The sequence below is a fragment of the Microplitis mediator genome, chromosome 9 (assembly GCF_029852145.1).
Source record: "Microplitis mediator isolate UGA2020A chromosome 9, iyMicMedi2.1, whole genome shotgun sequence".
Lineage (NCBI taxonomy): Eukaryota > Metazoa > Arthropoda > Insecta > Hymenoptera > Braconidae > Microplitis > Microplitis mediator.
The window spans coordinates 963778-990217 of NC_079977.1; the positions used below are offsets into that span (position 1 = coordinate 963778).

General features: G+C 32.9%; 5 protein-coding genes across 7 annotated transcripts; 4 read left to right on the forward strand and 1 right to left on the reverse strand.

Moving 5' to 3' along the window:
• The first annotated feature begins 1661 nt into the window (after nt 1–1661).
• Nucleotides 1662–6128, forward strand: LOC130674723 (ADAM 17-like protease). The gene is made up of 4 exons (XM_057480135.1): nt 1662–1904; nt 2067–3824; nt 5272–5387; nt 5479–6128. The coding sequence occupies exons 1-4, from the start codon at nt 1841–1843 to the stop codon at nt 5779–5781; spliced, it is 2241 nt and encodes a 746-aa protein (XP_057336118.1). The 5' UTR covers nt 1662–1840; the 3' UTR covers nt 5782–6128.
• Nucleotides 6129–7017: 889 nt separating this feature from the next.
• On the forward strand, nt 7018–13268 carry LOC130674830 (chitooligosaccharidolytic beta-N-acetylglucosaminidase-like). Its single transcript, XM_057480253.1, has 4 exons — nt 7018–7186; nt 8112–9467; nt 9545–9675; nt 11683–13268. Exons 1-4 carry the CDS (start codon nt 7122–7124, stop codon nt 11910–11912), a joined length of 1782 nt encoding a protein of 593 aa, XP_057336236.1. The 5' UTR covers nt 7018–7121; the 3' UTR covers nt 11913–13268.
• Nucleotides 13269–14513: 1245 nt separating this feature from the next.
• On the forward strand, nt 14514–18925 carry LOC130674281 (isoleucine--tRNA ligase, cytoplasmic-like). The gene is made up of 2 exons (XM_057479569.1): nt 14514–14666; nt 14751–18925. The coding sequence occupies exon 2, from the start codon at nt 14768–14770 to the stop codon at nt 18512–18514; it is 3747 nt and encodes a 1248-aa protein (XP_057335552.1). The 5' UTR covers nt 14514–14666; nt 14751–14767; the 3' UTR covers nt 18515–18925.
• Nucleotides 18926–21284: 2359 nt separating this feature from the next.
• On the reverse strand, nt 21285–23710 carry LOC130674282 (transmembrane and ubiquitin-like domain-containing protein 1). Of its 3 annotated transcripts, none has more exons than XM_057479570.1 (4): nt 23541–23710; nt 23048–23373; nt 21828–22134; nt 21285–21762 (listed from the first exon to the last, which is right to left on the reverse strand). In XM_057479570.1, the coding sequence occupies exons 2-4, from the start codon at nt 23349–23351 to the stop codon at nt 21303–21305; spliced, it is 1071 nt and encodes a 356-aa protein (XP_057335553.1). In that variant the 5' UTR covers nt 23352–23373; nt 23541–23710; the 3' UTR covers nt 21285–21302. The 3 variants fall into 3 exon arrangements, with proteins under 3 accessions (XP_057335553.1, XP_057335555.1, XP_057335554.1); XM_057479572.1 differs by having other exon boundaries at nt 23048–23388; XM_057479571.1 differs by having other exon boundaries at nt 23537–23710.
• Nucleotides 23711–24562: 852 nt separating this feature from the next.
• On the forward strand, nt 24563–26380 carry LOC130674890 (probable phenylalanine--tRNA ligase, mitochondrial). The gene is made up of 3 exons (XM_057480339.1): nt 24563–25433; nt 25658–25950; nt 26007–26380. The coding sequence occupies exons 1-3, from the start codon at nt 24698–24700 to the stop codon at nt 26298–26300; spliced, it is 1323 nt and encodes a 440-aa protein (XP_057336322.1). The 5' UTR covers nt 24563–24697; the 3' UTR covers nt 26301–26380.
• Nucleotides 26381–26440: the final 60 nt, after the last annotated feature.

Consider the following 26440-nt stretch of genomic DNA (forward strand, 5'->3'; position numbering starts at 1 on the left):
TCAGATTCTTTGACATATAATTTTTTTTTTTTAAGTACAATTTTTTTTTATCAGATTTTAATTCAAAATTATTATCTTGATAATCAATAATTTTCAATTATTAAATTTTACTTAAATTACTAATTAATTAATGAAAAAAAAAAAAAAAAAAATATCGCGGCCTGGATTCGAACCAGGAACCTCCGAGTTGACCAGGCAGGCAATTTCCCATGATAGGTGAACCCTTTCACTCCACCGTCCATCTTACGGTTTTAAATAAATTAATATTTTTTATCATTGAAATTTAATCTTTATTCATCATAGAATATGACTCAACTAATGGATGAATTAGCGAAGTCCATATAATATGAAATGACACCATAGAAGATTGCCAAATCCTATGGTCTCGGCGCCTTACCAATTCGGCCACCGCGACTTCTGACAAAATCGTTTTCTAAATATCTATATAATGAAAATTTCAATAGTAATTTAAAGAAAACGTAGATGTCAGCACTCCTTCTTTGAACTCTGAAGGCATAAGGCAAATAATAAGTGCGAAAGAGAGGAGACGTCAGCTAACTATGAGCGTGAATGATGATACTGAAGTTAGTCGACGTCTGATAATTTTTTGATTAGTTTCAAAACGATAAATTAATGATGCTGATGTTAGCAGACAATTAACAAATTTTTGATTTTTTTTTCAACAATTTAATTTTAAAAAAAAGAAAACTAAAAAAATGCACAAGTAGAAAATTTAAAAATCTATAGGTGCAATTTTTTCGAATATATTTTTTTTTTATAATTTATCGTTTAAAAAAAATTCAAAAATTATTAGACGGCGACTAACTTCAGTCTCATAAATTATAAAAAAAAAATATTTAAAAAAATTGCAATTGTAGTTTTTAAAATTTTCTACTTGTGCATTTTTTTTTTTTTTTTTTTTTTTTTTTTGTAATTGATCTGTTGAAAAAAAAATTCAAAAATTGTTAATTGACTGCTAACTTCAGGATCATGCGTAATGTAGCTGCTGTCAATTTTTTAAATTTTTATGTAAGTGAATTAAATGTAAATCGAATAAAATTAAAAAAATGCGCATGTATAAAATTTAAAAATCAGTATGTGTATTTTTTCAATTTTTATATTTTAAATTGTTATGACAATAAAGTTAGCAGACATTTAAAAATTTTTTGATTTTTTTTAACAATAAAACAAACATTAAAAAAAATATTTTGAAAAATTGCGCGTATAGTTTATGAAATTTCCGACATGTGCATTTTTTTAGAATTATTTTTTTTTCATTATTTATCTGTTAAAAAAAATTTTTCTTAATTTCAAATGTCTGCTAAATTTACTATCATGAAAATATGACAATAAAGTTAGCAGACATTTAAAAATTTTTTGATTTTTATTAACAAAAAAACAAACATTAAAAAAATATTTTGAAAAATTGCGCGTATAGTTTATGAAATTTTCGACATGTGCATTTTTTTAGAAATATTTTTTTTTCATTATTTATCTGTCAAAAAAATTTTTTTTTTAATTTCAAATGTCTGCTAACTTTACTATCATTAAATTGTTTAATTAATTTATTTTTAATTTAAAGTTTGTTTCATATTTACTACATTACACTCATCGGCTATCTTCAGTACCATTGAATTGGTGGCCTTATTTTGAACCAGCTGTCATTTCGCGCGCAACTTCATTGTAAATAACAGCAGTAATGTGTCAGTTGTCGATCTAAACAATGGATCAAGTGTTTTTGCTTGATTTTATTGTTTATTTTATTGTAATGTTTAATTATTGATGAGTTGTGATGGTTTTTATTTTGGTAATTAAGTGATAATATTTATTGATATTATTAATGATGAATAAAATTTATTGTTTTTATGGTTTATGCCAAATTATCATGATTTTGCAATTTTCACGTGAGTCATTTTAATTACAAATTATTATTATTATTAAAAATTTATTTAAAAATTATCTATAATATCTGGATATTTAAATTTAATAAAATATCCCGCGAAAAATATTATTTTTAAATAAATTATTTTTAAAATTTTTAATGAGAAATTAAAATATAATTACAGGAACTTTAGACCAAAATCTTAAGTATTATGAGACACTTAATGTCCAGCACCTGGACCACAAAATAGTAAAACGCGGCACCGAGCACGGGAGCCATCCGTACAACAAAATAAACCAGGTGGAATTTTACGCCCACGGTCGTCACTTTCGTCTGATTCTGACCCCGCGAAAAGAAGTAATCCACTCAAAATTCAAAGCATACGAAGTAAATGCAGACGGAGAAGAGAAGTCCGTTCACCTGGACCACGAGAGTTTCTACCACGGGCGCGTGTTCGGGGAACTGGACTCCCACGCCCAGGTCCACATTGACGAGGGTGTCATTACTGGCAGCATCACAATTTCAGACGAAACTTATCATATTGAGCCATCATGGAGACACCTCCCGCAGCTGGGCAACAAGTCGATGATCATCTACAAGGCCTCGGATGTTAAACTGAGCTGGGAACACGTCGAAAACGGGCAGGGACATACTCACGGTGTCCCGAAAACCTGCGGCTACATAAAGGCATCAGCAGATGATCCAGGTGACGACGATGACTCTGATTATGTCGATGAACTGGAGCTCACTTCTGATGACCTGGGAATTTATGCGAATGAGTCAAGACCATCAAGAGTTAAAAGACAGACGGAAACGTACGAATACACGCCAACGAAAACTCGATGCCCGCTGCTGCTGGTCGCTGACTACAGATTTTATCAGGAAATGGGGGCGAGCAGTACCAAGACGACGATCAATTACCTGATAAGTTTAATTGATCGTGTGCATAAAATTTACAATGACACTCTCTGGCAGGATCGTCTCGAGCAAGACGGATTCAAAGGCATGGGATTTGTCATCAAAAAGATTGTCGTTCACAGCGAGCCGACGCGTGTACGTGGGGGTGATACTCACTACAATATGATACGGGAAAAATGGGACGTTCGCACACTTCTTGAAGTGTTCAGTCGCGAGTACAGCCACAAAGATTTTTGTCTCGCTCATTTGTTCACTGATTTGAAGTTTGAAGGCGGGATACTTGGTCTTGCTTACGTTGGCTCTCCGCGGAGAAATTCAGTAGGTGGGATTTGTACTCCGGAGTATTTTAAAAACGGGTATACGTTGTACTTAAATTCAGGATTGAGCAGCAGTAGGAATCATTACGGTCAGCGGGTGATAACGCGAGAAGCTGATCTGGTGACAGCGCATGAATTCGGACACAACTGGGGCTCGGAGCATGACCCGGACGTGACGGAATGCAGCCCTAGTGCCAGCCAAGGAGGATCTTATTTGATGTACACCTACAGCGTCAGCGGATATGACGTCAATAACAAGAGATTTTCCCCATGTAGCTTGAGGTCCATCAAGAAAGTCCTGCAAGCTAAGTCTGGGAGATGCTTCAGCGAACCAGAGGAGTCGTTCTGTGGGAATCTTAGGGTCGAGGGGGACGAGGAGTGCGACGCAGGACTGCTGGGCACCGAAGACAACGATGCGTGTTGTGATAAAAATTGCAAGTTGAGGAGAAACCAGGGGGCTGTTTGCAGTGACAAGAATTCTCCTTGCTGTCAGAATTGTTTATTTATGCGGCTTGGCACCAAGTGCAGAGATGCTCAGTACGCGACTTGCGAACAGGAGTCGAGGTGCACTGGAGCTTCGAGTGAATGTCCGAGGTCGCCACCGATGAAAAATGGAACCGCTTGTCTGGAAAGAGGACAGTGCAGATTAGGAAAGTGTGTTCCTTATTGTGAGACTCAGGGGCTGCAGAGTTGCATGTGTGATACCAGTATGTATATTTTTAAATTACGCGGGAAAAAATATTCATATATGATCAGATATTTACATACACGATAATTTATGATCATACATGTGCAGAAATGATGAAATATGCGTACGAATAATCATGTATGCTTATATAAGATCAGATATGAACATATATGTGATCAATGATCTGCTTCAACTTCATATATGATCATATATAAGCATACCTTAAAATATTTTTTCATATTTGAGTATTTTTCCTTGGATTAGCTAAACTATTACCATCATATATGATCACATATTAATATATATGATCATCTATGAGTATGTGTAAATTTTAACCAGATATGGACATTAGAGTGTCTCAAAAAAATTGACTTTTTTTTTTCTTGAAGAACATTGAAAAATCGACAGAGTATCTCTAGACAAAGACCCTGTTAAAATATGAGACCTTAATATTAATATTTAAAGGTGACGATTCACGATTTTCTATTTTCCATTTAAATAACATGGGAAAAAAAAAATTTTAATTTTGGAATTTTATACCTCGGCGATGGCTTATTGAACAGATAAGTTCAGAATATATTTTTGTAGGGAATTGAACGCTCTACAAAAAAAGTCTCTTATCATTTTTTGATAAATCCATCTGTTCAAAAGTTATTGGAGCTCGAAGTGAAGTTAGAGTAAATTTCGAGATCTTTTTACTTTTCCGGCGATACTATCGGACTTATCATAAAATGTCATGAGATCTTTTTTGTAGACAATTTTATTTCCTACAAATTATCATTGATAAATTTTTTTCAAATTCTGCATTGTTTTCTAGTTATTTCCATTTTTATGCCAAGCTTCTAAAAAAGTAGTGTTCTGATCGATTTTAAGAGCTTGGCATTAAAATGGAAACAACTAGAAAACAATGCAGAATTTGAAAAAAATTTATCAATGATAATTTGTAGGAAATAAAATTGTCTACAAAAAAGATCTCATGACATTTTATGATAAGTCCGATAGTATCGCCGGAAAAGTAAAAAGATCTCGAAATTTACTCTAACTTCACTTCGAGCTCCAATAACTTTTGAACAGATGGATTTATCAAAAAATGATAAGAGACTTTTTTTGTAGAGCGTTCAATTCCCTACAAAAATATATTCTGAACTTATCTGTTCAATAAGCCATCGCCGAGGTATAAAATTCCAAAATTAAGATATTTTTTTTCCCATGTTATTTAAATGGAAAATAGAAAATCGTGAATCGCCACCTTTAAATATTAATATTAAGGTCTCATATTTTAACAGGGTCTTTGTCTAGAGATACTCTGTCGATTTTTCAATGTTCTTCAAGAAAAAAAAAAAGTCGATTTTTTTGAGACACTCTAATGGTCATATATGGACTCATTCTGATCATATCTGAACATATTTTGTAATACCTGAGTATTATTCTGAGTATAAAAATAAAATGAATTAATAAAATTACAGTTGGCGACGCTTGTAAAAGATGCTGCAGAATGAATCTTAATGAAACATGTTTTCCAATTGACCCACCTGACCTCCTACCAGACGGTACTCCATGTATTCAAGGCTTTTGCAATAAGGTAGAGCTAAACTAATAAAAATAACGATTATAAAAAATTATTATCTTGAAACCCGAGCACTAACTCGATAATTTTCGCAATATTTCTGCAGGGAATATGTGAAAAAACAATTCAGGATGTCGTTGAACGTTTTTGGGACATAATAGAGGACATAAACATAAATAAAGTAATAAGATTTTTGAAGGACAATATTGTCGGGGCCGTTATCATCAGCACAGCAATAATATGGATTCCCGCGAGCTGTGTTGTCAGTTACATCGACAGCAGACGCGTTAAGGAAAATGACAAGAAATGGAGATGGAAAAATACTGATCAGCTGATACACCCGGATGATCAGAGACAAGTGATACATGTCGGGTTACCGAGACGCTTGGAGCAATCCAAAGTTACCTAATTAATTATTTAAGTTTTTTTAAAGAGGGAGAGAGGGAGAGAGTCTAGTCAAGCCTCTTGCAATATTATCTCTCAATGTGTTCATATTAAATTGAATTTTGTACTTAATTTTAAACCAAACATTCCTTGCCATCTAAATTAATAAGACGTAATTTTAAATTATCTTTCAATTAGACATTCCAAATTTTTTTTAATGCCAACTTTTTTATTTGTTGATTTAAAATCATGATCTCCGTCAGTTTTTTTAAAAAAATTTTTTACTAGTCAACATTGTTACCAGCATTTTTTTAATCGAACAAATTTTTTTTTGTTTATTTAAATGACTAATGGGTTTTGCATTTGTAATTTTTTTTTCAAATTACATAATTATTAGTATTAATTATTGTGTAAATAAAAATAACAAATATATTGAATAAATAATTGAAAAATTTTTTAATTCAATTAAAAAAATATTTAAGGGGGATAGCCACTGTGAGGATCGAAAAAATAGGTAATTTTCGGGAATTTTTTTGACTGGAATAATAAAGGAATTTGGGGATCGGGTTTTTTTTGTTTTCTAAAGTATACATTGAAGATAATTCTCCTAAATTTTCATTTAAAAATATCATGCTGTTACAAAGTTATAAGCATTTTTGTGGAGCAACAAAAAAATTTCCCCCACCACGGTGTCATCTCTAACTCAAAAACGGATTATCAGAAACAAAAAAACCAAACGGCGTTGTAATCTGTATGCATGTGGTCATCGTTGCACATGAGGGATTTTGAAAATTTTGATTTGAAAAAAAATGGCGACATATTAAAAATTTTTTCGTTATTTTTTCTCATTTTTTTGGATTCAAACAGCCCTGAAAAATTTTCAAAATCAAAATTTTCAAAATCCCCTACGTGCAACTTTAGCTGCTGAATAGACGAATACGGCAAAAAAAAAAGTTGCGAATCGGTTGATATTTATGCAAATTACAGATGCCACCAGTTCAAAAAAAGTAGTTTCGAGAAAAATGCGTTTAAAGTTTTTAGTCGATGCAACAGTCAGTTGACGCACTGTCACAAAAATGACTATAACTTTAAAAATATTCGGAATTTTCATATAAAACTCTAGATACATATTTTTGAACATATACACTTTGATTCAATAAAAAAAAAAAAATTTTTTTCTTTTAAATTTCACAGTGGCTATCCCCATTAAACTAGACAATCTCGCCATTTATTGGTAATTTTTTTATTCCTCTCTTAGACTTCCCCTTCTTTTAATAAAATACTCGTACCACGAGCACTAGACAGTATTTATACCGGCGATCGCGATTATTTGCGCGCTAGTTTCTAGTAACTACAAATAATAAAATGTTCGGTGTACTAATTACTATTTTAGTTTTTCAGAGCTTCTGTACTCACGCCCAAATCTTCAGGTATTTATTTTATTTAATTACATTTTTTTTAAATATTCAAATTTTTTAAATTTCCCGCCTAAATATTTTTTTTATTTTAAAAAATTTTTAAGTCAATTGTCGGAATTAATTAGTAGAAAAATTCAATGAAATTTTAATTAATTTTTTTTAATTGTCAAAAATATAAAAATTTTTTTTTAAATTTACAATTTCCATTAAAAATTTTAAGTGATAAATTTTTATTACTTAGAATTTTACTTAAAAAAAAAATAAATCTAATAAATTTTGAAAATAAAATAAAATAATTTTTTTTTATTAGAACAATATTTTGAAAGCTGTTCAAATAAATTTAAAATTACAAAAATCAAAATAGTTCCCGCTCATTATTTTTGTATTTAACAGATTTGACCTTGATTTTGTTTGAATTAATTATAATTATCACATGTGGGAAGTATTCGTATCAAATAATTTTTCATAAAATAATTAGATAGTACTCATATCTATATATATATATATATATATATATATATATATATATATATATATATATATATTTATAATACAATACTCTAAGCATCTGAGCAAAGCATAATTAGCATGATAAAAAAAATATTTAAAAATCGTATCACACATGCGCGCATGTGCTAACAATCAATTTATTTATCTACTAAAATCAAGGATTAATCAAAACTCATTAATAAATTTACTTATACTATATATTTAAAATATATACAGATATAATTATCACTTAAAATAAATTTAAAATTACACGTGTCAATAAAAAAAAAATATGGCCATACATCAGATACTTAATGATTTCTTTAAAGAAATACGGCAATTTATTACAAAAGCGGATTTTATTTTTTTTCTAATTACTGTCATTAAATTAATTAAAAAAACTTCTTATCATTAACGACATTAATCCATTACTCATCAATACTTTTAGCTCGCCATGGAATTACAAATGTACTAATGGACAGTGCGTTAAATTCGAAAAAATTAAAAACGAGTCGATATCTTCTTTGGAAGCTTGTCAACTTATTTGCGGCGATGGCGGATTGTGGCCCAAACCAACAGGCCCTTATTATATCGGCAACTCTTTGGTTAACTTGAATCCTAGTAAAATAAAATTACATATGATCAACTCGACTTCAGTTGCCGGAGTTCTGCTTAAGCGCAAAGTCAACGCGCTCAAGATAAACCTCAAGAAATTGGTCCGAAACCCGCGAAGACTCGGGGGGTTGGGTCTTGATATATATATCAAAGGATTGATAAATTCCAGCGACGTGACTCTTAGGCTAAGTACCAAAGAAAATTATAAATTGAAAATAAATAAGCGCAGAAGTTCAGTGAGCGTAATAATAAGAGGGGAAAATTACTTTGGAGTCCGGAATGCCCTGGAGACTTTGTCCCAGCTGATAGTTTTCAATGACTTTGTTGATAAAATTCAAATAGCGACGAATGCTTCTATAATTGACGGTCCAGTTTACCCCTATCGCGGAATTTTACTGGATACGAGTCGTAATTATATCAGCAAAGAAGAAATATTAAAGACTATTGAAGCCATGGGAATGTCGAAACTTAATACATTCCATTGGCATTTGTCAGACTCACAGAGTTTCCCTTACGTCAGTCGATCCCGGCCGAATATGTCCAGATACGGAGCCTATTCGTCGAAAAAAATCTACACTGATAAAGATATCAAGGAGATCATTAACTTTGGGATTTATCAGGGCGTCCGTGTGATTCCGGAGCTGGATGCCCCGGCACACGTTGGCGAGGGCTGGCAATGGGTCGGCGATGATGCTCTGGCTTGTTTTCGGGCCGAGCCTTGGCCGTCATACTGCCAGGAACCACCTTGTGGTCAATTGAATCCCGCTAGCGACAGAGTCTATGAAGTACTGGAAAGTCTTTACAAAGATTTGATGGACGACTTCAAGCCGGTGATCTTTCACATGGGCGGGGACGAAGTGAACATCAACTGCTGGAACTCATCGGAGTCTATTAGAAAATTTGTCAGCAAAAAAGGATGGAGTTTAGACGCATCTGGTTTTGTAAAACTTTGGAATTTATTCCAACAGCGCGCGTATGATAAATTAAAATTGGCTGGTGGTGGGGAAGAAGTCAAAGCTGTTTTGTGGACGAGTAAACTCACTGATGAAAATAATATTGAATATTTGGACCCTGATAAATATATAATTCAAATATGGACGGCAGTTTATGATCAAACGATCCGCAGACTTTTGCAGAATGACTTTCAAGTCATTTTTTCAAACTACGACGCGCTTTATCTCGACTGCGGGTAAGTCGAGCGTTCTGATGATTTGCTAATTGACGCGGTCAATTAAATCGCTAATGATTTTAACTTTTTATTTACAGCTTCGGAGCTTGGATTGGCGAAGGGTCCAACTGGTGTTCGCCTTACAAAGGATGGAAAAGAATTTACGAAAACTCTCCTCTGAAAATCGTTGAGAATCACGGGGTTGAAAATAAAAAACATCTGATTCTTGGTAAATATCAAAGATTTTATTTTTACTCCAATGACTTTGTCCTCAGGAAAAAAAATTTCTACTTTGGTATCAAGTCTGTAAAATTTCTTATCAGTGAAATAGTTTTCGGTTTTTATTTCCACTCTAGGTGTTCTTAGTCGGTCCATTATCTCGGAACTGCCCCTGAAGTTTGACCCCCACTACGCGCTACGGTCTCCCACCCGATAAATTTATCTATGCGTCATTCATATAAATGTAAGAGCGCATGGGCTGTAGATTACTTTTTAAAGAAAGAGGGGCAACCGTTAATTCGGAAATTTTATTTCTTCTGTGGACTAACTGTCCGAGATAATGAAATTCTACTGTCCTAAATATCCTCCCACTTTTCCTTACGCATCCGAAATTTGTGTAGAAATAATCGGCAGTGGAAGTGATTTCCGGGAGAAGTTCCCGGGTAAAAAAAAGTCCAAAAAAGTTCCGCATGTGGAACTTCTAAATATGAGACAGATTTGAACTTCGAATGGAACTTTTTTGAAACGTTACACGGAAAGAAAATATTGGAAGTTTTCCTATGCATTATGGGAATGGTTCCCATAATGGTATGGGAATAGTACCTATACTACTATAGGAATGGTTCTCATATATTATGGGAACCATTCCTATATCATTATGGGAACCATTCCCATAATGGTATGGGAACCATTCCCATAATGGTATGGGAACCATTCCCATACTATTATGGGAATCATTCCCATACTATTATGGGAATGGTTCCCATATTGGTATAGGAACTATTCCTATAATATTATGGGAACTATTCCCATAATGTTATGGGAACCATCCCTATAATATCATAAATTTTTTTTTTTGCACAATAGTGCAGAAATTTCCCAAAATTTGAATTTTCTTGAATGTTTTGTGCTGACAAAAAATTCTTGTTAAAAATTTTAATGTTTTTTTGCCAAATACGATTTTTTTTTTCAATGTTTGAATTTTTGTTTTTATGTTTAATAATATTTCTGTGTATTGTAGAAGTGATTACTACACTTCTTTAAATTAATTTTTTTATGATAATATGGGAACCATTCCCATAATATTATAGGAATGGTTCCTATAATAGTATGGGAACTATTCCCATAATATTATGGGAATCATTCCCATAATATTATGGGAATGGTTCCTATAAATTATAGGAACCATTCCCATAAATTATAGGAATGATTCCCATAATATTATAGAAAGTATTCCTATAAATTATAGGAACTATTTCTATAATTATAGGAACCATTCCTATAGTGTTATGGGTATCATTCCCATAATTATAGGAACTATTCCTATAATTATGGGAAACATTCCTATAATTATAGGAACCGCTCCCATAATTTATGGTCGTAATTCCTATGATGGTATAGGAAAAAATTTCACAAAATTATGGGAACCGCTGCCATAATTTTCTTTCCGTGTAGTAATTTTGATGGTAAAAAAAAAGTTTTTATGAGAAAATTTAGATTAAAAAAAAGACGTTCTTGGAACTTTTTTTTAATTCTATAAAAAATTCAAAAGTAGTGATTTTGGAACGTTTTGGAATGTCTTTTTTAGTCGATGAAAAAGTTAAAAGTGGTGATTCTAGAACTTTTTCGGAATGTCCATATAAAATTCCAAAGAAGTTCCAAAATCGTCCTTTTTTGACTCTAAATTTCCTCAAAAAACTTTTTTTTTACCATCAAAATTACTAACGTTCCAAAAAAGTTCCATTCGAAGTTCTAATCTGTCTCATGTTTACAAGTTCCACATGCGGAACTTTTTTGGAATCTTTTTGGAACTAATTTTTTTTACACGGAATTTCGGGGGCTAAAAAATCTTCCGAGGAAATTCGTCTTGTGCATTTTTCCGAAAGCTGGAAAAATCGCTGTAATGATAATCAATTAATAAATAAATATAAATCTAAAGTTCGATGATTTTCTGAGTACGGCCCAGCCTCAAGCAAGACTAGAAAAGTTAAAATTGAATGAATGATTAAATTTACAGGTGGAGAAGCTGCGCTGTGGACGGAACAAGTTGACAGTACTTCAGTAGATTCACGTCTGTGGCCCAGATCAGCAGCTCTGGCCGAAAGATTGTGGGCGGAGCCATCATCATCATGGAAAAACGCAGAATCCCGCATGCTCCGTCATCGCGAACGTTTAGTAAACCGCGGAATTTTAGCTGATAGTTTGGAACCCGAATGGTGCAGACAAAATCCAGGGAACTGCACTTAGAATTTTAAAAAATCTACACATTTAATTTATTTTTTCACAAAAAAATTGACCGATAATTTCGATATCAATAATAAAAAAATAGTCCGGTAAAAAAAAAAATCATTACGCGCCTAAACTTTTCAAAGACGTCCACAATTAATTGGTCTTATCTGTTATTAATTAATTTTAATGAGTTTATTTTTTCTAGTTTGACGTAGATCATTAACTTCTGAGAAATAATTGACGCTGGTAGTTTAATTTATCAGTAAATTACGTGACATATACCCACGTTAAATCAATCCCCCCAAGTTAATAATAATTAGTTTAAAACCAGGTTTTATTTAAACAAGTCTTCACTCAACAGTCCGAGTTTAACTGCTGCGTATTAACGATACTAGTAATTAATTATAAATATTTAAGATGGCGAGCAAGTGTTATATATTTGAAATACTATTTGTGTGCATACTGTTACAAGTATTCAAAACTGCGACGTCATCATCACGAGTTTTATATACAACTACACTTCCGAAGGATAATCAAGAAGTCCAATACTTCACTAAGGAGGCTTTGAAAACACTTCCGGCGTATCGAAAAAGTAAAAGGGAGATGATAGTTTTTAAAACCTTCGACACATTCTTGGGTCTCACTTCTGATGAAAGGCAGTATGAAATTTTTGTTATATATAAAACAACTGGGTGCCCGAAAGGAAAATTAAGCGATTCTTGCTTGGAAAAAAGATCCGGAGTTCGAAAACAGTACTGCAGAATTAAAGTTTTTACGAAAGCTGCTGAACCTATTACGTCTAGATGTAGCAGCCAAATGGATTTATATTTCTATGATAAATTATTTGTTCGCCCTGAAGAATAAATTTTTACTGACTGTAATTATCTCGCACTACATTGTCAATAATAAGATACTACTTTGTCTTCGATGCATGTCTTGAAATTTCTTTATCAAGGAGATTTTCGTCTGAGAAGAGTTGAAATAATTATTGGATTGAAAACGAGTTTTTAAAATTTTATTTTATCTTGAAAGCTGAAAGTGTCGAGTATAAAAATTTATAGAAAGGATTGAAAAGTCGAATTTTTTGTTTTCCAGAAAATTATTAAAACTCAGCAGAAATTTTCATGAAAGCAAAAAAAATCTTTTTCGGTAACTTAATAATAGACTTAATTTTATTAGATTTATCAGAATTTTTGAAAAAATTTTTTTCATTTTCATGAAAATTTTCTGTCAATTTAATAATTTTTCTGGAAAATGAGATTTCCAAAATTTTTATCCTGACTTCTCAGAAGTTATAAATTTAGTAAAATTTTGGGTTTTCCAAAAAATTATCAAAAGTTGAGTAGAAAATTTTCATGACAGTAAAAAAATATTTTTTCGGTAACTTAATAATAGACAATTTTATCAGAATTTTTGAAAAAATTTTTTTTATTTCCATCGAAATTTTCTGCCAATTTTAATAATTTTTCTGGAAAATAAAATTTCCAAATTTATTTTTTCCTGACTTCTCAAAAGTCATATATTTAGAAAAATTTGTAGTTTTTCAGAAAATTATCAAAAGTTGAGTAGAAAATTTTCATGGCAGTGAAAAAATATTTTTTCGGTAACTTAATAATAGACAATTTTATCAGAATTTTTGAAAAAATTTTTTTATTTCCATGGAAATTTTCTGCCAATTTAATAATTTTTCTGGAAAATAAGATTTCCAAATTTTTTATCTTGACTTCTCAAAAGTCATATATTTTGAAAAATTTGTAGTTTTCCAGAAAATTATCAAAAGTTGAGTAGAAAATTTTCATGGCAGTAAAAAAATATTTTTTCGGTAACTTAATAATAGACTTAATTTCATTAGATTTATCAGAATTTTTGAAAAAAATTTTTTTCATTTCCATGAAAATTTTCTGTCAATTTAATAATTTTTCTAGAAAATGAGATTTCCAAATTTTTTATCCTGACTTCTCAAAAGTCACATATTTAGAAAAATTTGTAGTTTTTCAGAAAATTATCAAAAGTTGAGTAGAAAATTTTCATGGCGTAAAAATTATTTTTAAAATTCCATGAAAATTTTCAGCCTAAAGTTTAAAAAATTTTTCTGTAAAATAAATTTTGAAATTCTGTTTGAATTAATTTTAAATCTCAAACTTTTTTCAGACAAAAATTTCCACAAGGACTTCAACTAAAAATTATAAAATTTATTTTCATTTAAATATTTAAATTTTATGTACTTCACCCGCGCATTTTCAAATTCACATTTCATTTATAAAAAAACTATTGTGTTCATAAATTATTATAATTGTAAAAAAATAAAAAAATTATAATTATTAATTAAATAAAAAATAAAAAAACATTTATAAATTACTTTTTATTACTCTAATTAAAAATAATAATAATATCCTCTTTATAATTAAGTATTTTATTATCAAATTATAGATTTAAAAAATTTTTTAATTAAATAATTAGACCTAAAATTAAAAATTAAAAAAACAAAATTTTTTTTCCACAAAAAGTACGCGTATAAATTTTTCTAAACTCTAAACTGGTAATCAATCAATTTCTGCTTACGTATGAGGTCAATTACCAAAATAATTAATTTTATTTTTTATCAACAAGTCAACTGATAAATTTTCAATTTCGTCTCTCCGTAAACGCAACCCGTCAAATTAAAATAATTGCCGTAAATTAAACCAGCGCTTGTTACTCAACAGTGACAAAAATTGCGCATTAATAATTGCCAGTTAATTAACAATTACGCAATAGCCGATAAAATAAATTGTAAGTATTACAGATAATAAAAATATAAATAACAACAATTAGCAGGTACATAACCTCATGTTATTGAACCGGTACAATTTTCAGCGGGTGAATTATAAAAAATGCGGGAAAAATTGCCCGAGACGATAAACTTTCCCCAGGAAGAAGAGAAACTTCTTAAATTCTGGGCTGACAATGACGTTTTTCAAAACAGCCTGCAATTGTCAAAAGGTCGCCCGCGGTTTTCATTCTACGACGGGCCGCCTTTTGCTACGGGTCTGCCCCACTATGGACACATACTAGCCGGCACAATAAAAGACGTGGTGACACGATATGCCCACCAGGACGGCTACTACGTGGAGCGACGTTTTGGTTGGGACACCCACGGCCTGCCAGTCGAATTCGAGGTAGAGAAAGCGCTGGGCATCAAAGGTCCTGAGGATGTCGCGAAAATGGGCATCGATAATTACAACAAAGAGTGCCGTAGCATTGTGATGAAGTACTCTGGGGACTGGGAGAAAATAGTGGGACGTATGGGCCGTTGGATCGACTTCAAAAACGACTACAAGACTTTGTACCCCTGGTTCATGGAGTCTGTCTGGTGGGTCTTCAAAGAACTGTACAACAAAGGGCTGGTTTATCAGGGAGTCAAGGTGATGCCCTTCTCCACGGGCTGCAACACTCCTCTGTCCAACTTTGAAGCGGGTTTAAATTACAAAGAAGTTATTGACCCGTCAATTTACGTGGCCTTCCCACTTAAAGACGAGCCGGGCGTATCACTGATCGCTTGGACGACAACTCCATGGACATTACCCAGCAACTTGGCGCTCTGTTGTAATCAAAACTTCGAGTACGTGCTGGTAAAAGACAAGGTGTCACGCAAGACTTACATTCTGCTGGAGTCTGCGCTGGCTCAGGTCTACAAGTCTGATGATCTTTACGAAATAATCGGCAAGAAAATGGGCTCTGAGCTTAAAGGAAAACGATACGAGCCGCCGTTCAATTACTTTGAGCACTTTAGATCCCAAGGAGCTTTCCAGGTGCTCAATGACTCGTATGTTACTGCCGAAACTGGTACTGGAATTGTCCATCAGGCTCCGTACTTTGGTGAGGACGATTACCGGTGCAATTTGCAAGCTGGCATCATCACCAAGGATCAGAATCCCATTTGTCCAGTTGACAGTTGCGGTAAATTTACTGAACAAGTAAAAGACTTTAGCGGGATGTATGTAAAAGATGCAGATAAAGAAATTATCAAGGTTCTGCTGGCTAATGGCAAGTGCCTCAAGTACGCGGGATGCAGTCACAGTTATCCGTACTGCTGGAGATCAGACACTCCGCTGATCTACAAAGCCGTGCCCTCCTGGTTCATCAGAGTCGAGAGCATCAAGGACAAGTTGCTGTCAACGACAGCCGAGACTTACTGGGTGCCGGATTATGTAAAGGACAAACGTTTTGGAAACTGGTTACGCGACGCACGTGACTGGGCTGTCAGTCGCAATCGTTACTGGGGCAATCCGATGCCTCTTTGGATCTCTGATGACAAGAAGGAGGTTGTCTGCGTGGGAAGCATCGCCGAGCTCGAGGAATTGACTGGTACCAAAGTGACGGACATCCATCGCGAAAGTATTGACCACTTGACAATTCCATCAAGACGTGGCCCAAACTTCGGAGTCCTCAAACGTATTCCCGAAATATTCGACTGCTGGTTCGAATCGGGGTCGATGCCGTACGCCCAGATGCACTATCCGTTTGATAGAGTCAAAGATTTCGAAGAAAGTTTCCCAGCAGATTTCATTGCCGAGGGTATTGATCAAACCCGCGGGTGGTTCTACACACTCTTGGTCATCTCTACAGCTCTGTTTGATAAGCCGCCGTTCAAAAATCTCGTCTGCAATGGATTAGTCCTGGCAGCTGACGGACAAAAAATGTCCAAGAGTAAGAAAAATTATCCTGACCCCATGGAAATTATCAACCGTTTCGGTGCCGATGCGCTGAGATTATATTTGATAAACTCCCCGGTCGTAAGAGCAGAAAATTTACGTTTCAAGGAGGAAGGAGTTCGCGATGTCATCAAAGACGTTTTTCTCCCCTGGTTCAATGCCTTCCGGTTTCTAAATCAAAATATCGAGCGATTTGAGACTGAAGAAAAGTGTAAATTTGTCTTCCATGATGACGAGATGATCAAGGTCTCGGATAACATCATGGACAAGTGGATTCTGTCGTTCACTCAGACGCTGCTGAAGCTCCTGAAAGAAGAGATGAAGGCTTACAAGCTGTACAACGTTGTCCCGAAGCTGGTTAAGTACATCGACAATCTGACCAACTGGTACGTGCGCATGAACCGGAAACGTATCAAGGGCGATGGCGGAACCAAAGACTGCGAGCATGCTTTGAACACACTTTTCTACGTGATCTACACGATGGTGCGTATCAACGCTCCATTCACGCCGTTCCTCAGTGAATTTATGTATCAGCGACTGCTGCCCTGGTTGCCCAAGACGAAGAACAACGAGAGTGTGCACTACCAAATGATTCCAGCCCCGCGAGAACAATTGATCAATGAGGAAATAGAACGTGCTGTCTATCACATGCAAACTGTTATTGATCTCGGTCGCATTGTACGTGATCGCAAGACCATTCCAGTAAAGTATCCACTGCCAGAGGTAGTCATCATTCATCAGGATCCGCGGATTCTCGAGGAAATAGTTCGGCTCAAGTCGTACATCCTGGAAGAGCTCAATGTCAAGGAGATGACTGTGACGACGGACAAACAAAAGTACGGAGTCGTCTTGCGTGCTGAGCCGGACCACAAGACTCTGGGAGTCAGACTACGAGGGGAATTCAAAGCTATGATTAAAGCCATCAAAGAACTTACTGATGATCAGCTGCAAGAGTTTCTGGTGAAGAAAGAGATCGTTGTAAACCAGCATGTACTTGAAGAGGAAGACTTGAGGCTGATGTTCAGTTTCTCTGGACCGACTGCCGATCAACTGTCCCAGAGGTACGAGGCCCATAGCGAAGGAAATATTTTGATTCTGCTGGACATCACGCCGGATGAGTCAATGCAGCATGAAGGTATTGCCAGAGAAATAATTAACAGAGTACAGAAATTGAGGAAGAAGGCCCAGTTGGTACCTACTGATGCTGTTGATGTCTACTACGAGATAAAAGACTCCTCTAGCATGCTGAAGAAAGTCATTGACAGCTACAAAGAATTTATTGAGAGCACCACCAAGACACCGCAGCGTGAGTTGAAGGAGATGGCCAGCGATGCTGATGTTATTGTTGAAGAAATGCAGAAGATCAAGGGAGTGGACATGAACTTGGTGTTGGTCAAGAGAGCCGGCAGTGGAAGAAAGAGACGGAGCGACTCGTTCCTGAAGTTTGTTAATGTCAAGCTCGTTGACGTCCAGTCAGCTGATGCCAAGTCTGGCGAACTCGGAGTTGTTTTGCTCCAGAGTCCGAGAACTGGTGGCACCATTGGCTATCAGCAGCTCCGAGATGAGATTCGCGTCCTGTTTGGACTCTATGACAAAACATTCGAGCTGTATGATGAAAAGAACTCGCTCTCTGAGACGACGGATTTGTTGGCGCTGCACCGGAAGTGTATTCTGGTGGCCAACTCGTCAAAAACTGATGCTGGTGACGAGAAGGCCAGTGCTCCAGCTTGCGCGTTCGTTAACGTCAAGTGTGACAGCAAACAGATCACGGTGATGTTGGAAAATCCCCGAGGAAAATATCCAGTCAGCTCGGGGCAGCTGAAGAAAAAATTGGACTCTCTGTTTTCGGGATTTGAATTTCGGGTTCCTGATGCTGATTCTCTTGTTGCTCTGCTTGACGGATCGGTCTTGGAGCCTTCTAAATAATTTTTTCTTGGGTTTGTAAAAAAATATGGCGGATTTCTATATATAGAGAAGAAGAATTGGGAGTTTGTTTATTTAAATTTGAACGAGGTATCAAATAAATTATTTATTACTACTTTAAAATAATTTTACAATGAAAATAATATTAATTAAAAGAGTCTTATTTAATAAATTTAATTTAAGAAAAAAAAAAAAAGAAAATTAATCTAAAATAACGGTGACGTAATAATTTTTTTTTAACTATTTCTTCATAATTAACAATTATTGTTCAAAAATTACGTGACTTTTTCGTATAGATGGATAGTAGTACGAATAAACAATAAAAAATACAACATTGTTACATATATATATTAATTTTTAATATAACTATTTGAACATTATGATGATAATTTATGTAGTGTTGATGACCGGACAAACTCAAACTTTTGCATAGATTTATTTGTAGTTTAATAATTAATTTGGCCAGTAATTATTTTAATTAATACAGATTATTATTTTTCGACTCATAAATAAACATTTCAATAGATTTATATAAATTACTCAATAGCTTTTTTTTACAACTAAGTACAACAAAACAAATTTGTTTTATTCAATCACATAAAATATTTTTTTTTCTCTCTATTTTTTATTTAAATGCTTTAAGCAAAAAAAAAAAAATTACAAGAAAGCTGTCAATTGACAATTATATTTTCTGATTGTCTTCAGGAAAAAAATTACCTGATACGATCATATAAATGGTCATTTATATCTGATCAAATATTGAAAGTTTCCCTATTTAATTATTTATAGACATGATTATATATGACCATATCTGATATATGATAATATCTGATATATATGATCATATGTCAGGTGTGATCATATATTGCTATATATACGGTCACGTATGGGTAATTCTATCTGATCAGATATTTGAAATCCCCCTATCTGATAATATTCACAAATACGTGATCATATATGATTCTATTTGATATTAACATGGTTCTATCTGACATCATATGTGATCATATATAACATATTTTCATGGATATAATCACATATGGTAATTTATATCTGATCAAATATTAAAAATCGCCCTATTTAATTATTTATAGACATGATTATATATGACCATATCTGATATATGACCATATCTGATATATGACCATATCTGATATATATCATATCTGACATCTGATCATATCTTGCTGAATATATGGTCACGTATGGGCAATTATACCTGATCAGATATTTAAAATCGTTTTATCTGATTGTTTATATAGACATGATTAGATATGACCACATTTGATATATGATCATATCTGATATATATGATCATATGTCAGATGTGATCATACATTGCAATTTATATGGTCACGTATGGGCAATTATATAAAACCATATCTGACATCTAATCATATATTGCTAAATATATGGTCACATATGAGTAATTCTATCTGATCAGATATTTTAAATAACCCTATCTGATAATATTCACAAATACGTGATCATATATGATCATATCTGATATTAATATGGTTCTATCTGACATCATATGTGATCATATATAACATATTTTCATGGATATATTCACATATAGACATTTATATCTGATCAGATATTCAAAACGTCCCTATCTGATAATATTCTTATAGACATGATCAAATATGGTCACACTTGGTGTCATATATGGGCATTTATGCCTGATCAGATACTAAAAATGGCCCTATGTAATAATATTTATACAGACGTGATTATATATGATCATATCTGATATCATATAATCATATCTGACACATATGATCATATATTTCCACTACATATTCAAATATTGACATTTATATCTGATCAGCTATTAAAAATAATCATATCTGATATCATATATGATCATATCTGATACATAATCATGTATTGCCCCTATATAGTCACATATTGACATTTATATCTGATCAGATACTAAAAATGGCCCTATGTATTAATATTTATACAGACGTGATCATATATGACCATATCTGATATCATATGATGATATCTGACACATATGATCATATATTTCCACTACATATTCAAATATTGATAATCATATCTGATCAGATATTAAAAATGATCATATCTGATATCATATACAATCATATCTGATACATAATCATATATTGCTTTATATAGTCACATATTGACATTTATATATGATCAGATACTAAAAATGGCCCTATGTATTAATATTTATACAGACGTGATCATATATGACCATATCTGATATCATATGATAATATCTGACACATATGATCATATATTTCCACTACATATTCAAATATTGATAATCATATCTGATCAGATATTAAAAATGATCATATCTGATATCATATACAATCATATCTGATACATAATCATATATTGCCCTATATAGTCACATATTGACATTTATATCTGATCAGATATTAAAAACGTCCACATCTGATATTATATGTGACCATATCTGATATTACGTATAACACGATCACATATATCAGATATAAAGCTATATCTACTCCTGTGACTTCATATATGACAGTAAATCAGATCAAACATGATTAAATATATCAGATATGATCATATATAAATTATTTACTAAAATTTTCTTGAGAACAGTATTAGTAAATAATTTTTTAAATACAAAAACTGTCAACTGACAGCTCAAATTGACACCAAAAAATTAAAAAAACAAAATCAGTCGTGCAGCTGGTGCCTCGATACCGACAAATGATTTAAACATAAAAATTTATAATTCCACGACAGCAAATTGTTCATAAAAAAAAAAAAATTAAATAATTATTTATTCAACTTCTCTCAAGCTCTCTTGATCAGGAAAAAAATTACCAAAGAGAGCCAGAGTAAACAATGCAGTGAGTGCATACAACGCCATGGTAGTTGTTACTGTAAATAGTTGGGCGTAATGATACCGTGAGTACCACGCGATAGCCAATACCAGAGTTAAAATACTGACTAATAATCTACTTAAATCCCACTCCTGGTGCAGTGAACTGATACCAGGACCATCACCGCCCGGTAAATTTTGAAATGACTGATTACTGTTACCGTTACTTGAATACCGCGATGAACTTGTGCTCGATTGTGTCGATGTCGGTATCAGTGGCTGATGAACAAGACAATGGACAACACAATTATGAAACAGTCCACATTTTTCCAGTGTCTCACTGTCTGGTTGTAATACTTGTCCATTGAATACTAAGCGCACCCGCTTCTGGGCATCCAATTCAACTTGAAAATGTCGTCTGCAATAAATAAATTAATTTATTAAAAATTCTAGATCATCTACTAATTACTCTGGACTCGTCACCTTTTAAATTCACTCAACATTTCTTTCAAACGTCCGGTGACTATTTTCTGATCATCATTTATAAATTTCAACTTAATCGTTATCTCATTGTCTTCATTGCAAATATCCTGAGGGGAGTCACCAGCTAGCGCTGGTTCAGGTCCTGACTGTTCAGCTTCGTCAGGTTTATCGCTATCACTGCTCGCTGATAACTTTACGGGTCTGTGCAATAAATTGCTGTCATCATTCAATGAATCCATAGCTTCTATAAGTACTTGCTCTGAAGTTGCTGTCCCTGTTGCCAGCGAACCTGTGGCTTCTGCCGTAGCTTAAATAAGAAATAAATTCAATCTGCTGTCAAGTTTACACCAACAATGAGCGCGAATTTTACTGCAGGTCAATGTAAATTTACTAGCGCAATTTGAAGTCAAGTTGACATAAATTTTAAATTAAGCGACGTAGAAAAAAAATCAACAGCAGAAGTTACTTTCATATTGACGTCATTTAATGTTTAAGTAAAAATTTAGTAGTCAAATTGCGGCAGTAAATTTACATCAACTTTAAGATGGAAAATTCTTCAGAATGAGCGAAAATTTTACTGCAGATCAACGTAAATTTACTGGCGCAATTTGAAGCAAAATTTAATTTTTAAATCTCCCGCAAATTGACGTCATTGAATTTTGAAGAAAAAATTTAATAGTCAAATTGCACCAGCAAATTTACGTCAATTTTAAGCTGAAAATTTTTCAGAATGAGCGAAAATTTTACTGCAGGTCAACGTAACTTTACTGGCGCAATTTGAAGCAAAATTTAATTTTTAAATTTCCTACGAATTGACGTCATTGAATTTTGAAGTAAAAATTCAGTGGTCAAATTGCACCAGCAAATTCACGTCAATTTAAGGCTGAAAATTTTTCAGAATGAGCGAAAATTTTACTGCAGGTTAATGTAAATTTATTGGCACAATTTGAAGCAAAATTTAATTTTTAAATCTCCCGCAAATTGACGTCATTGAATTTTGAAGTAAAAATTTAGTAGTCAAATTGCACCAGCAAATTTACGTCAATTTTAAGCTGAAAATTCTTCAGAATGAGCGAAAATTTACTGGTACAATTTGAAGCAAAATTTAATTTTTAAATCTCCCGCAAATGGTAGTCATTTAATTTTGAAGCAAAAATTTAGTCAGATTGCGGCAGCGGATTTACGTCAACTTGACATTCCACATGACTGTGATTAATTACCTTGTTGATTATCAACAGGACAATTTTCCTCGGGCTCATTACTGCTGCTATTACTTGGTACGATCGTTTCTTCACTCGACTCTTCTGCACTCGAATTTCTGTTATCAATAATTCTACTTGATGAATTATTGGCACGTAATTCAGCTATACGTGTACGTGTTCTATGCTGTAATATTAATACTGTACGTATCAATGGTTGTTCGGATATATTTGTTGAACACCATGCTATCCAACCAATTAATATCACACCAACAACAATGAAAAAATCTGTCACTTCATCACCAACTCCTTCAATTAAAGTCATTTTTCAGTTTATTATTTTTTATCTGTAACAAATTATACTATCAATTTTTATGACAGTAAAAATATTTGTTTTATTATTAATAATGATAAATATAAAAATATGTTATTGATATATGTAATAAATTTATTGGAAAAAAAATAATAATAATAATGATTTAATGAAAGTATTGAAAAGTGGAAACCTACTTACTGGTAATTGCTGTTATATATTTTGTAATATCAATATTGTAGAGAATAAATATGAATAATTTAATATTTTATATTTATATTATAGATTTTTATTTATATCTGACACTTACAACTAGAACGTAATATAATTTTACAAACTATATTTATTTTAACTGATAAATAATGATATATTTGGTTATTCTTATATATTATTACTCTATGGTCATAGATTTTAATTTAACATGACATGCGTCATCGCTTATTATTATTTTTAATTACAAATTCTACCGCCATTGCGCTCTTTTTAAAAATTCCCGCGCTTTTTTTAATTTTAATTTTTAAATAAATAAATTAATTAATTAATTAATTGATTGACAGCTGGTTAAAAATTTATCACTCATTATCATATTTGATTAAAAATTCTGTCACCATTGCGCTCTTTTTAAAAATTCCCGCGCTTTTTTTTTAATTTAAATTTTTAAATAAATAAATTAATTAATTAAATGATTATTTGGCAGCCGGTTAAAAATTTATCACTTATTATTATTTTTGTTAAAAATTCTGTCACCATTGCGCTCTTTTTAAAAATTCCCGCGCTTTTTTAAAATTTTAATTTTTAAATAAATAAATTAATTTAATAAATAATTAGTTGGCAGCTGGTTAAAAATTTATCACTCATTATTACATTCGATTAAAAATTCCGTTGCCATTGCGCTCTTTTTAAAAATTCCCGCGCTTTTTTTAAATTTCAATTTTTAAATAAATAAATAAATTAATTAATTAAATAAATAATTAATTGACAGCTGGTTAAAAATTTATCACTTATTATTATTTTTGTTAAAAATTCTGTCGCCATTGCGCTCTTTTTAAAAATTCCCGCGCTTTTTTTAAATTTGAATTTTTAAATAAAAATAAACAAATTAATTAATTAAATAATAAATTGACAGCTGCCTAAAAATTTATGAGAAATTTTTCTATTTAATAAAAATATTTGCAATTAAAATAATTGCGCGAAAACTTGCGCGCATGCGCGGGAAAAAAGTAAAAATACCACAACCTAAAATTCTTAATAATTAAATAAAAAATCCACTTGTGATTATTGTAAAAATTTAAAAAAATAATTAAAAGTACGTATGTAATTATAATAATAATTATAATTAAGTAATTAACTATTAATAAATGTATCCATTAATGAAATTAATAAGCAACAAACAATTAAAATTGTTACTACGAAAATGTTCAACTGCAGCAAAAATAAATAATAATAATTGTAAAAAATATTTACCAGAAATAGAATTAATAGGCCGCAAATATAAAACCGATGAATGGACGAATTTGACATCTAAAATAACATCAAAGTTAAATAAAAATCTTCATACAACTGAGTACCACCCGCTGTCACATGTCCGTCAAAAAATAGTCAATTACTTCTACAAAAATTACCGTAATAAATGTGGGAACCCATTATTCAGCGTGTGCGATAATTTATCACCAGTCGTAAGTGTCCAGCAGAATTTCGATTCCCTCTTGATACCTGGGGATCACATCAGTCGCAGCAAGAATGACTGCTATTATGTCAACAGCGAGACAATTTTGCGAGCGCACACGACAGCACATCAAGCAGAACTGATAGCGATGGGTCTCGATAATTTTTTGATAATCGGTGACGTTTATCGGCGAGATGAAATAGATGCCACTCATTACCCGGTCTTCCATCAGGTTGACGCTGTCAGACTCTGCACGCGGGACGAAGTATTCAAAAATGTCAATAACTCGGACAATCTGCAGCTGTTTGAGTCAAATGGCCGAGAGAGTGATGAGAAGCAAACAGTCCATACTCTGGAAGCTGTCAAAATAATGGAACACGAACTCAAAAGTGTTCTCGTCGGTCTCGCTCAAGCACTTTTTGGTCAAGGTGATTTTTTTTAACATCAATCTGATATTCTTGTAGCTGATAAAATTCCCAGTTGAATGAGTACCCACAACAATATATTTTGATCAAGTAATTGGTCACTTGTTAGTATGACTAAGTGACCAATTACCCCAGGATATTAATTCCCAAAGCAAATATATCGATGTTGGTACTCTTTCGAGAGGAAATTTCATCACGGATTCAAATGTCCTGTCAATTATTTCCAGATGTCAAATACCGTTGGGTCGTTCAGTATTTTCCATTCACTCACCCGTCGTGGGAGCTGGAGGTGTTTTATAACGACCAGTGGATCGAAGTCCTGGGCTGCGGTATCGTCAGACACGAAATTTTGAAAAACTGCGGAGTTACTGATCGCATCGGTTGGGCATTTGGTCTAGGTCTTGAAAGATTGGCCATGTGCTTTTACAATATCTCGGACATCAGGCTCTTCTGGAGCCAAGACTCTGGATTTTTAAATCAGTTCAAGTTTGACGATCCTGATACGCCAGTTAAATACAAGGTACCAGTTAATAGACTCATTTTTTTATATTTTTATTTACTTTGTAATTTTTTTAGCCCATCAGCGTTTACCCGCAACTTGCTAATGACATAAGTTTCTGGCTACCGGACAATGAGTACTCGCCGAACGATTTCTACGACCTAGCCCGCGAGCACGGCGGTGATATAATAGAGCAAATAACGCTGATAGATGAATTTACTCATCCGAAAACCAAAAAAGTGTCGCATTGCTACAGAATTATTTACCGGCACATGGAACGAACTCTTACCCAAAAAGAAGTCACTTCTGTACATAAAAAAATCCAGGAAGCTGCTGCTAGTGAACTCAACGTCACTCTTCGTATTAAATAATTATCGGTTACTGTAAATTACATTCGTTATTTTATTTTAATTGAGAGGTAGATTAATAAAAATTATTTTATTTAATATAATACTTTATTAATTGCAATTATTAAGAACAATAAAGCAAATTATAATATTTTATCTATATA